At 43.6% G+C, this 13,471-nt stretch overlaps 1 protein-coding gene across 16 annotated transcripts in view; it reads left to right on the forward strand.

Annotated features, from left to right (window-relative positions):
* Positions 1-13,176, forward strand: part of LOC100500787 (myocyte-specific enhancer factor 2C) — a 102,005-nt gene extending 88,829 nt beyond the window's left edge. For 8 of the 16 annotated variants that reach the window (XM_014172372.2, XM_014172371.2, XM_045706762.1 and 5 more), the window contains 5 exons: positions 5,749-5,927; positions 6,704-6,727; positions 7,859-7,988; positions 8,863-9,001; positions 9,283-13,176. In XM_014172372.2, coding sequence (XP_014027847.1) covers positions 5,749-5,927; positions 6,704-6,727; positions 7,859-7,988; positions 8,863-9,001; positions 9,283-9,625 — 815 coding nt within the window. In that variant the 3' untranslated portion in view covers positions 9,626-13,176. Of the gene's footprint in view, positions 1-5,748; positions 5,928-6,703; positions 6,728-7,858; positions 7,989-8,862; positions 9,006-9,282 lie in introns of those variants that run through there. The other 8 variants (XM_045706771.1, XM_045706767.1, XM_045706769.1 and 5 more) reach the window with 4 other exon arrangements.
* Positions 13,177-13,471: the final 295 nt, after the last annotated feature.

Raw genomic sequence — 13,471 nt, forward strand, 5'->3', positions numbered from 1 at the left:
CTAGACATTGAACTGACGCCTGTGCCCAGTGGGTTGTCTGTGACTCAATGTGAGGTGGCTGGCCGCTGACGTCATTTTTTCACTTCTCTTTTGATAAGCTGTCTGTCAGTGGTGAGTGCTTCAGCCTGGTGTTCGCTGCTGCAGACATTTTATTTTCTTGTGAAATGTCCCTTGTCCAGACATACACACACACAGCCCCATGTGCCACTCATGCCACGGCTGCCAGCATTGCTAGACAGATTTGATTGATAAGTGACACATGATCCAGTTTGATACTGGAAGGTCGAGTTGTCACGTCCTTACTGTAGAACCGTTGTGGCAGGGCTGTACGTGTCGTGTGTGTGTGTCGTGTATGTGTGTGTGTGCGCGTGCGCATGTCTATATGTGTGGTTGTGTTTTCGCATCTCTATGTGAGTGTCTTGTCTGTCAACCCCTTCGCTAGCTAAGGAAAGCGAGTTAGTTAGATGGAGAGAAGGAGAGAGAGAAAGACAGAGAGAGAGAGAGAGAGCAGGCTGATGAAGGGTGTCCCAGTCCCAGCTTGTGAACACCTCCTACCTCTATTTGTGTATTTATGTAGCTGTCAGCAGCGTTCTGATCTCTGCTCTGCTGCCTGCTTGCTTCACTGCGTAGGAGAATTAACCAGCTCCTGTCACCTCTCTCCTCAATCACTCACACGTCTCCACAGGTCACACACACACACACACACACACACACACACACACACACACACACACACACACACACACACACACACACCTGGAACAGCTCTAGAGATGCATTGATCCACTCTGTCCTTTCCCCCTGCTGAAAAGACCAGCATAGACCAGCATAGACCAACATAGACCAGCATAGACCAGCATAGACCAGCATAGACCAGCATAGACCAGCATAGACCAGCATAGCTGCTGGTTTTGCTGGTGACCAGCCTTCGTTGTGTTTTCGTGGTTCCTTCCTCCTTTTTCATGGTGACCAGCCTTCGCTGTGTTTTTTCTGGTGACCAGCCTTCGCTGTGTTTTTGTGGTTCCTTCGTCCTGTTTTTGCTGGTGACCAGCCTTCGCTATGTTTTTTCTGGTGACCAGCCTTCGCTGTGTTTTTTCTGGTGACCAGCCTTCGCTGTGTTTTCATGGTGACCATCCTTCGCTGTGTTTTTTCTGGTGACCAGCCTTCGCTGTGTTTTCGTGGTGACCAGCCTTCGCTGTGTTTTTTCATGGTGACCAGCCTTCGCTGTGTTTTTTTCTGGTGACCAGCCTTCGCTGTGTTTTCATGGTGACCATCCTTCGCTGTGTTTTCGTGGTGACCAGCCTTCGCTGTGTTTTCGTGGTGACCAGCCTTCGCTGTGTTTTTTTCTGGTGACCAGCCTTCGCTGTGTTTTTTTCTGGTGACCAGCCTTCGCTGTGTTTTTTTCTGGTGACCAGCCTTCGCTGTGTTTTTTTCTGGTGACCAGCCTTCGCTGTGTTTTTTTCTGGTGACCAGCCTTCGCTGTGTTTTTTTCTGGTGACCAGCCTTCCCTGTGTTTTTTTCTGGTGACCAGCCTTCCCTGTGTTTTCGTGGTGACCAGCCTTCGCTGTGTTTTCATGGTGACCAGACTTCGCTGTGTTTTCGTGGTGACCAGCCTTCGCTGTGTTTTTTTCTGGTGACCAGCCTTCGCTGTGTTTTTTTCTGGTGACCAGCCTTCGCTGTGTTTTCATGGTGACCAGACTTCGCTGTGTTTTCGTGGTGACCAGCCTTCCCTGTGTTTTCATGGTGACCAGCCTTCCCTGTGTTTTTTTCTGGTGACCAGCCTTCCCTGTGTTTTTTCTGGTGACCAGCCTTCGCTGTGTTTTCATGGTGACCAGCCTTCCCTGTGTTTTTTCTGGTGACCAGCCTTCCCTGTGTTTTCATGGTGACCAGCCTTCCCTGTGTTTTTTCTGGTGACCAGCCTTCCCTGTGTTTTTTCTGGTGACCAGCCTTCGCTGTGTTTTCATGGTGACCAGCCTTCCCTGTGTTTTTTCTGGTGACCAGCCTTCGCTGTGTTTTCATGGTGACCAGCCTTCCCTGTGTTTTTTCTGGTGACCAGCCTTCGCTGTGTTTTCATGGTGACCAGCCTTCGCTGTGTTTTCGTGGTGACCAGCCTTCGCTGTGTTTTCATGGTGACCAGCCTTCGCTGTGTTTTTTCTGGTGACCAGACTTCAAGTCATATCATGCTGGCTTGCAGAGTGATGTTTATTTACTATTGAAATCCTGCCAGGGTGGGGATATCCAACAATGGGAACTTTAGTTTTCTCACAACATGCATTCAGAATGACTGCCAGGGTTAGAAAGATGAATAAATGATACTACCTTAACCATCTAAACTGGAACAATCGTTTCAGTCCAACTAACAGATTGGATTAGTTTAGAAAAATGTATGTTGCTTATCTTTGTGTAGCATAAGTTTAATTAATAAACCTATGTACATGCAAAAACATAAGAAACAAAAAAAGGTATTGAAACAAACAATTCTAAAATTCAACTGCAATAGAGCCTGCTGGGAAATATAATAATAATGGCTGTGGTCAGACCAGCTTGACCAGCTGGACCATGCTGGACCAGCATAGACCAGCCTAAACTTGTATGTGTCCAGTGAAGGCTGGTCACCAGTGTCCAAAACACAGCAAAGGCTGATCACTAGTTATTGTATTATTTTTTTACTCTTGATTTCATTTGATTTGATTACCAGTGTCCAAAACACAGTGAAGGACGGTAACCACCATGCTGGTCAGACCAGCTTGACCAGCATCCAACCAGCACCGACCAGCATAGACCAACATGTACCAGCAATTACCAGCATGGACTACCTTGAAATGTATGCTGGTCTATGCTGGTTTGCAGGGTCTTCCAAAACAAGCGCATTGAGACGAAGACACAAGACCTACAGTATTCTTACAAAAAATAGCTAAATGGTTCCTGTATTTGTGTCCGTAGCCTACGTAGATACAGTGGAAGCTGTTAGTTAGCTAGATAGCGTGACACACGTTACTTCAGATGGTGGATTCAGATTTGAATGTATGTTAGACCCAACCTCAACGGAAGAGCCTGCATATGGAAAGTGGAAACGGAGCTCACCCATTAGACCACGACAGGACATCAGAAATTGTTCAGTAACAGTTAACTATAGATGAGTTGAACCACACCAGCCTTCTGTGTGTCTGTGTGTGAGGCCCAATAGGCAGCCAGTGTGTTAGCGTACTGCAACAGTTTGGCATCCCTCAGCCCAAGCAAGGCCCCAGGCCTAATCTACATACAGAAATACCTTTATATATCCACTTCAGATGTGATATATTTTTATACAGCAGAGACGCTGATTCTTATCTGGGCAACGACTGTTCATTTCGGTACTTCCTCAAAACGCTCGCTTCCAGTTTGACTGTCAGTGTCAGTGATGATCATGTATCAGACTCACAGAGCTGCTGTACAGTGTCTGTAGTCAGATGCTAGCTACTGCATTAGCCTCTCTGTAGCCATGTTGCTAGCAGCTCCAAGTGTCTTCAGTTCAGCTCAACCTAAGTCACTGGCAGCTTTAGAGAACCTTTGGCATCCTTATCACCTGTCCATTGCCTGCCTTAGGTAATAAAGCCCATCTTCTGTGCTATAGCCAGTGTCTCTATTTTGAGTCAGAGCTGTTGTCCTAAAATGGCTGCCTGAAATCCCCTCCTCACTTTACTCTCAGCCTGGCTGTACAGTAACATTACAAGTCTCTCTCTCTCTCTCTCTCTTTCACCATTCCGAAGGTCCCTCTGTCTCACAGAAAGGTCATGCTCTTGAACCGGATATGCCACTTTTAATCACACAACCAATAAATCTTATCTTCTCCATGGGCTTGGGTTTTTGAACATCTGTAGCTGTCTTTAAGTTTTTTAGTTGGTTAGCTGTTTTGGACAGTCTCAGCTTTTTTACATGTAATTCTCTGATATTTTCTAGAACCTCTAGAACTGTTTTGATTCACTAAATGATCTGTGTGTACAGAGAGCGTCATTGAGATTGAGTGGCAAGAGCGTGGTCTCATTCATGTCTCTCCACATGGGGCCTCTCCACAGTACAATGGTCCCTCCATGAGGATGAGAGCGAGAGCGAGGCAGGCAGAGCTGATGATGCAGCTGGATGGAGTGGCACTAGGAGAGGCTCCCATACAAAAGCCACACGTGCATCCATACACATGCTCTGTGCACATGTACGCTGTCATGCACCAACACAATAAATAATTCATCATATTGAGAGTCACACAACTTAGACAAATACTATATGACACACACACACACACACACACACTAACACTATACTAACACAATCTTACACAGACACAAGCATGCAGACATGCACGCAAATAGTAACTCAAACATGCATGCACAAACACCCACACACACACTCACACACACGTACACACGCACACACACGCACACGCACACACACACACACACGTTTTTCTAATTCTGTTAGACAGACAGACTCATTTTCTTTTACCACTAGTGGTCTTTTACTTTTCAGATTGTTCAAATTGCACGTTCGTCCAAACAACATAAACCTTGTTCTCAAATGAAACAGAGATCAGCAGGAGGAAATTGCCCAGGAAGACATCTGTGACTCATTTTCCCCTGGAGTATGATTAGGAAATTAATTTATGTCTAACGTATAATTCCTGCCCCTCTTTCAAGTGGGACATATCCATACAGCTCTCGGTGTTCTACCCATAGGAAGAGGCTGCGGGATTGGGTTGGAAACAAAGCTTACACACTGCTGTAACGGGCTTCGTATAGAGGGGACCAAGCCGCAGCGTGTTGAGTGCTCATATTGTATTTGAATGAAATCGAACACTTAGACAAATAAACAAAACAACAGCCAACAGTTCTGTCAGGTTACACAAACGAAACAGAAAACAACTACCCACGAAAACCAAGTGGGAAAAAGGCTACCTAAGTATGGCTTCCAATCAGAGACAACGATAGACAGCTGCCTCTGATTGGAAACCACACCCGGCCAAAACATAGAACCAAAACACATAGAATGCCCACCCCCGATCACACCCTGACTTAACTAAACAGAGAAAAAACAGCTCTCTTAGGTCACTCTCTCGTTTTTAATGGGGTGTTGCTGGGAGGGTGGTATGTGTGTGGCGTGGGTGCTAAACTCAGTCTTCCAGTCTGTCTGTCGGAGGAGGAGGAATATGGATTGGGTGTCTACCCCAGGGCAGGGTCTTTGTCTGGAAGAGGCAACACGTGTTTAGCGCTGATGGACAAATGATGGGCCCTGTCCCTCTGTGGTCTCAAAGGCCCTAATTCATTTTTTTTTTACACATCTCACTGACTCTCACTGGCTAGATGCAGGGTAAATGATAGTGACAGCGGTAAAAGAGTCATTCCTCTAAGACATCAAACAATTGTGTGTTATTGGAATCACTGGATGAGTTGGAATCACTGGGTGAGTTATTGGAATCACTGGGTGAGTTATTGGAATCACTGGGTGAGTTATTGGAATCACTGGGTGAGTTATTGGAATCACTGGGTTAGTTATTGGAATCACTGGGTGAGTTATTGGAATCACTTGGTGAAAGTGACCACTCTCTGGCTCTAGGACAGTAGCCTCTCTGCCCCTCTTCTACAATATGTAGGATACACTAATATAGGTATTTTCAACAGTATAATTAATGGCTCTTCTCCCTCTCTTCTCTCCCTCTCCTCTCTCTCCTCTCCCTCTCCCTCTCCTCTCCCTCTCCTCTCCCTCTCCCCTCTTAAGGCAACGGCTACGGGAACCACCACCGTAACTCGCCTGGTCTACTGGTCTCTCCGGGCAGCATGAACAAGAGCATGCAGGCCAAGTCTCCCCAGACTATGAACCTGGGTATGAACAGCAACCGCAAGCCTGACCTGCGGGTGCTTGTTCCCCCTGGAGTCAAGAACAACATGCCCTCCATCGTGAGTCGCTCAATCACTTCACCCCTAGTCCCAGTCCTAGTCCCACTCCCACTCTCAGTCCTAGTCCCAGTCTCAGTCCTGATCCTATCCCTTTTTTCCTTTGTCTTTTTCGTATGTCTTCTCAGTTGATATCCTCTCTGCGTGTTTCTATCATCTTTTTGAGTGTTTGTCTTCAGTGGCTAACTGTCTTTCAGTGGATGTAACTGTCCTTCAGTGGCTGTAACTGTCCTTCAGTGGCTGTAACTGTCCTTCAGTGGCTGTAACTGTCCTTCAGTGGCTGTAACTGTCCTTCAGTCAGTGGCTGTAACTGTCCTTCAGTCAGTGGCTGTAACTGTCCTTCAGTGGCTGTAACTGTCCTTCAGGGGATGTAACTGTCCTTCAGTGGGTGTAGCTGTCCTTCAGTGGCTGTAACTGTCCTTCAGTGGCTGTAACTGTCCTTCAGGGGATGTAACTGTCCTTCAGTGGGTGTAGCTGTCCTTCAGTGGCTTTAACTGTACTTCAGTGGCTGTAACTGTTCTTCAGTGGGTGTAACTGACCTTCAGGGGCTTGAACTGTCCCATACATGTGCTGTCATAGGTTAGGATTTTAACAAGATAGACTGTTAGTGTAGTACAGTAGTAATAGTACATTTCCGTTTCAAATGAGCTCCTGTTTAGTCGCTTCACTCCTAGAGCAGTTCCATCCTTATATATATATATCATAGAGCCACACCCGACCGCTTCCTCCATCCAATGAAACTAATCGGAATTTATCGCCCTCCCCTTCAATGCCGTCAGTCTGAGGATGTCGATCTGCTATTGGTAAGTGGGCCTGTCACTCAAAAATTAGCAACCAAAAATAATAAAGATCACCAAACACAGATGTCATCCATCATCCTGAGTTAGACAGAAGGGAGACCAGTCATGGTTTAAAGTGGCACACCAGTCTCCTTTTCAACTCATTTAACACCTGATTTACTTAACAAAAGGCACATCTCAATAGGTGGTCCAGGTAAATCATGACATAGCACAAGTGGAGGGGTGGGCCTTTCTTCTTTTGTTCTCTAATGCCTCACGCAAGGGGGAATTCCCATCAGATCAACTCCTTGAATGCCCTACTCCTTAAAGTTTGCAGTTGTGTCTAAAAAAAAACACTATTTTGCTCTAAACATTTTTTTTTTTACCCTTTAGTGTGTGTACTTTACTGTATTTGGACTTGGAATATCACTTTTCAACTGTAAAAGTTGCTGGAGGATGTATTTAACAATAGATGTACACATCACCCCTGACTGCACTAGAGAATTATAGTTTGCTGAGTGTAGTAAAGTTGCTCCTAAGAGCTGATCTAAGGTCAGTGGTGACTTTTTAGGTGGTGAAGGTAAGATGATCCAGATGTCCACATAGGGGCAACTTCCACCTCAACCAATCCGCTGCATGCGTTGTACAGTACATGTAGGGGTTGAAGATGTTTTGCCAGGTTCCAGGTGACACCTAGTGTTTTTTCTGAATCATTGCACCCTGTCATCTCCCCCTTCCCTTCCATGTCTCATTCAGAGACGTTGCATGGCATCTTACCATGCATGTTTCCCCTCTCTCAGAACCAGGGAATGAAAGGCAACAATGGAAACAATTTTATATGGCATCAAACCGCCATCATTTCTGCACCACACCCCGCCACAATAAAGAGCCTCTCCCAGCTGTTTCTGTTGCCGTGGAGACCAGCAGGGTTACTATAGCGACAACGGGAACTCAGAAGGGGTGGTAAATGATAGGGTTGGCAGGGTTCAGCTGTGCCGCATGTCAAGTTATTAATTTCCATGAAGCTGGCATGTTGTTCAATCTTCTAGCATCTGCGGAGTAAAAAAAACAAGGCCAATTTTTTATTCTTTTTTTTCTGGTGCCGTGATGGCGCTCATGTTTTTCCGTCTCTCTCTGTTTCTGTCCGTCTCATAGAACCAGAGAATAAACAACTCCCAGTCTGCACAGTCATTGGCCACCCCTGTGGTTTCAGTAGCAACGCCCACACTACCTGGGCAAGGAATGGGCGGTTACCCATCAGCCATGTCCACTTCATACGGTACTGGTAGGTACCACTGCTTCTACACCTGTTATACACATAGACACACACACACACACACAGACGCACACACACATACATACATACATACCCACATATATGCAAACATACATACACACACACAGAGACACACACACACACACATACATACATACATACACACACACACACACACACACACACACACACAAATACTGTACATGCATACATGCACACACAGTCTTTGTCACAAACATGTTTATGTGTGTGTTTGTTACTACTTGCAGAGTTTCAATGAGTTTAGAAAGTGACCTATACACACACACCCCACCATTTACATTTAGATTTGATTATTGATTTGATTTTCATTGATTTTATACGATTTATAACTCATACACACAGATAGGCAGTTTTACAGGACTTCACAAACATCATAGTGAAAATAAGCATGATTGAATAAATATAGCTTTTTATGCAAAATCATGCATCAAGAGTCTGTGGCCCTGAAACATGGTTTAATCATGTGACGTTAAAAACACATTTCATTATACTAACCTAACAGCAGGTGGTGCTGTTCACTCACATCCTATATTCCTCACTGCATCACTCCCTCACCCACTAACGCTGTGATCAGTGGCACCTGTATTGGCGCAGCAGGAAAATGACTGTTATACTTCTCACTTCAGTAGCCATAATTCCAAACTAATGTCCTTTGCCAACTGGTTTGAACTGGTTTTGACTGGTTCTCTCTCTCTCTCTGTGTGTGTGTGTGTGTGTGTGTGTGTGTGTGTGTGTGTGTGTGTGTGTGTGTGTGTGTGTGTGTGTGTGTGTGTGTGTGTGTGTGTGTGTGTGTGTGTGTGTGTGTGTGTGTGTGTGTGTGTGTGTGTGTGTGTGTGTGTAGAATACTCGCTGAGCAGTGCAGACCTATCCTCCCTGTCCGGCTTTAACAGTGGTAGCTCCCTCCACCTGGGCTCCATGAGCGGATGGCAACAGCAACACCTCCAGAACATGCAGCAGCACTCTGCCCTCAGTCAGCTAGGGTAAGTACAGTGGGATACACACAATAATATGTACAATATCTATTCTACAGGTTCTCTACACAGGTAGTAGACAGATCAAAGAGAGGAGGGATGGATCGTGAAATTAAGTTTGTTAGGGAAACTACCATGAAAATACTGATACATATTGAGAAGTGAAATGTTGAAATATTGTGACCAGACATGAGATATGGATGTGGAAAAATACCAGTAAACTGTGTGCCTGTATACTGTATGTGTGTACTCTTTAACCCCTTGTGTTTGTTTTCCTTTCCTTCCAACAGAAATTGCAATAGCAATCACTTATGTCACAATTCAAATCTCTCCCTGCCTTCTGCTCAAAGCCTGCACATCAAGTCCGAACCTGTTTCTCCTCCTAGAGATCGCACCAGCAGCACACCGGGGGGCTACGGCGTCCCGCTGCAACAGAACCCCTCGTCCCGCCAGGACTCAGGCCGCTCCCCTGTCGACAGCCTGAGTAGCTGCAGCAGCTCCCACGAGGGCAGCGACCGCGACGAGCACAGGAACGAGTTCCACTCTCCACTGGGAATGTCCCGGCCCACCCTGGACGGGCGCGAGAGCCCCTCGGTCAAACGCGTGCGCCTGTCCGAGGGATGGGCCACATGATAGCCACGCCCAGTGCTGGCCGTCGCTCAAGCCTCGCTCACGCTGCGACGTCATGATACCCCGACACCCTCGCTCTCGATATCACAACGCGACGCGTCACTCACCTCCGGAGCCCATGCTCTCTCTATCTCTATCTCTCTCTCTCTCTCTCTCTCTCTTATCTCTCTCTCTCTCTCTCTCTCTCTTATCTCTCTCTCTCTCTCTCATTGGAGGAAGGGGGGCACCTTTTTCTATATTTAACTGTAATGTTTCTTTTTGCTTTTTGCAGAGTATGTGTGCTATACATATTGAAGTTCTATAAAGCAGTGGAGGAGGTAGGTTGGAATGGGGTTAGGGGATATTTTTGGTGGGGAACTATGCATTACTTGTGCTGTGTGTGGAAAAAAAATGTATGCATATAAATTTACACGTGTGTCTATGTGCACATATATGCATCAACAAATAAACAAAAAAAAGTCAGGTACTCTGTTTTGTAAAAGTACTTATAACTTTCCTCAGTGATAATCAGTTACTAGTAGAGGAAACACCCAGAGTGTATGTTGCTGAGTGAACAGCCTAGCACTTGAGTTGGCCAACCGATACATGTGTACAGAGTCAGTTTCATTGCTACCTTTCTCCGCGGTTCTCCCTTACAAAATGTTTGTTACGATAGATGATGTCATGTTGCAGGTTCAACGTATTTATGTAAATAGAGGGTCAGATGGCAAAGGGGAGGGGTCAAAAGTTGCCAGACATTACAGATTATTCATACACAAAAGGAAAGCTAATATGCAACATTTGAAGGATTGTACAGGTATTACCGCAGGCCCGTTGGTAGATGTGAGGAACCAGGAAGAGAACCCATGCTAAACAGAGAGCTCCTCCTCAAACATGAAGCCTATAGATAGAAACATCCTTTTACCCAAGAGCCATGTTAGTGTAATCAAGAAACCATGGGTCTTGTATTAGATATTCAGTATAAAAAAACAATTGTACGATACACTTGCTTATATTTTCATATGAAAGGAATACAATGCAAAGCATTTTTGAGGCTTTTTGTAGTTTCTATAAGCCAGAATGTGTTTTTTGATAGCTTTGCTAATATGAATGAGATGGATAGTCCGACAAGAAATGAAATTACTGGGCGTCCAAACCAAGCCATGAGAACAGACTGAGAACCCATGCTTTGCTGAACTGTTTTCTCTTTGTAGAGGTTTTGTTTTTAAACGTGTATTTCTAATTATATATAATAATGATAAAATTAAGACTCTTTAAAAAAAAAATCTGTGAAATTAACATGCTTGTGTATAGCTTTCTAATATATAAATATATATAATAATGTTTGTTTTTTCTTAGTGAAGTTTCTTATGTGCAGTTGTTTGTTATTTTGTTTTATTTGAGCTGTTCAGAGGCATATTTAGTGTAACCTTGAAAAGCAGCTAAACAGAGTTGACCATGTCTGTGTTTATGAGTAAATTAAGAAAGACAGACCTCTTTCAAACAACAAGTTTGAGGAAACTGTGTGGGGATTGGAAGAGGGGGTTAATGCCCAGGCAGGAGATGACATCCCACTGGGCACAGACATCAGTTCAAGTTATAGTTTTGATTTAGATTTGGTTGAGTTGTCAAGTAATGTGAATTCCACGTCAAATCAACAAAACATGTCAACACGTCATTCGATTTAGGTCAAAAGGGTGAAAAAAAATACAAAATTCCCTTTGAATTTTTGGGTTGAAATGAAGTGGAAACAACATTGATTCAACCAGTTTTTGCCCAGTGGCATGTGACATCCCAAATGAAGGTTTGATATCACCCATGGTGACCCATCTTTGCTATGTCATGATCCTCATCGTTAGGATTCTACAACAACACCCGCCGACATCCACTTTGACGGGCCTTTGGCCCACCTATTTTATATATTTTCAAGGTTTTATTTAATGTTTTCACTACAAATCATTTGCCAATCATCACAATGAGACCCAACCTTGTGTGCAGGACACCACATGAGTCCAGATTAAAATATTTATTTGGTAGTTTGTATTTGTGTCAAATGATCGAGCTGTTGAGTATTTCTGTGGTCTCTAATCACGAGGTGTTGTGCTGTATTTGACCCCACTCAGTCCAATGGCCAGCTCAGTGTTCCACCCAGCCCCCCTCCCCCTAATGTTCATGCTGGTTTAGGAAAAGCAAGAGTTGATTTCAGACAAATATAACTTGTTTAAAAAAAAAAAAAATACATGAAACTAGCCACATCTCTCTGCCTCTCACTCCCTAGTCTGCTGTCACTCAAGTGTTATGGTATTTCTATGTGCATATTTCATGCCAGTTCACTATGTTGTTACTGTATGCAGTCTGTGTAGTCAGGGGCAGAGCCCCTGCCGTGTCCTTTCTTTTTTTCTCCAATACAAACGTTTTTTTTAAAACATAATATTTCAGGCAGCATATGTGTGGAGAAACCAAAGCCAGTGGCATTTCTGTATTGTAATATTATTCAACTTTTATTTTCACGTTCATTTATGGTTATTGCAAGCATTGAAAAAAACAATAAAAGCATTTACTCAAAATGTACAATTGGTTTCCCATTTCCATTTCAATTCGGTCAGACTTCATAATGTTCCTCTATGTTAAACGGGTAGAGGTTTGGAGTACCATTGCAAGTCCTTCTTAATACATGGTGATAGCTAACTATATAGTGACATATGGAATTGGCTAATTTCATATTTTCAGAAGACATTACTTGTGAACTGCATTTCAAATCCTATAACAAATATTTGTAATTGTGAGTATATTCATTGTGTGTATCATGGAAAAGCATGTTTTCCTAACCCTATTTTTGTTGATTTAGCTGGTTGAGTTACAAAAAACACAACAACAAAATCTCCCTTTTTACCTGTAGTGTGTTTTCTGAGGTGTAGGTGGTGTTTCTTGATATTGTGTAACCAAAGACATTGAGCATGCTTGATTTAATTTCATATTTTATTTTGGTTGTGGATTTAAAGCAGTTGTATTTCTTCACCTGTTGATCAGTTGTAATGTCATTATTCTGTATTAACTTATATATACTGGTACCTCTAATTGACCCACCCAGTACCTCAGCTAACCTGTTGATCAGCTACTTCTAGTGCAAAGGGAAAACCATACACTTGTACAGTCATGTGGTATTTGCTTAAGGTCCCAACTATTCACTTGGGATTCTTTGATTGCTTTACATTGTTTGCGGTTTTCTTTATTTTAGTTGTATCAGTTTAATATATATATACATATACATATATATATATATATATATAAATGAGTGTGTGTGCGTGTGTGAGTGAGTGCGTGTGAATAGCTAAAAATGCTTACCAGTCTGTAGAATCTAATGTAGCTTGTATAAATCTGAAAATTGTGGCGGTCTGAAATTAGTGTTTGGAACGCAAGAGCGGCTTTCAGCGGCATAAGCTGGCCTTTGTCGCTACTTGAAGATACGATGTTATTCAATTAAAACCACATCTCTGTATCTCACGGGACTTGATTCAGCTGTATGTAGTGAAAAAGCATGGAACCTGAAATAAAAGTTTATTCTGCTGGGGAAAGGTATTTGTATTTTGCAGACAATTCAGTAAAGTTACTGGATTTCTTAGTTATCCCGATGTTTTGGTGTGACTTCATTGTGTTTGTCCATTGCTCTCCATCGGCCCTGTGACTTCATTGTGTTTGTCTATTTCTTTCCATATGCCCTTCACCTTGATACTTAAACATGGTAGATCCAATATGAAGACAGATATTTTGTATATGAAAACAGAATCATGAATTTAATAATTGACATCATATTTACCAACCGTCACCAGATAATGACTGAATGAATGTGTTGCGTCATTGACGTTCTAC

The sequence above is a fragment of the Salmo salar genome, chromosome ssa24 (assembly GCF_905237065.1).
Source record: "Salmo salar chromosome ssa24, Ssal_v3.1, whole genome shotgun sequence".
Taxonomy (NCBI): Eukaryota; Metazoa; Chordata; class Actinopteri; order Salmoniformes; family Salmonidae; genus Salmo; species Salmo salar.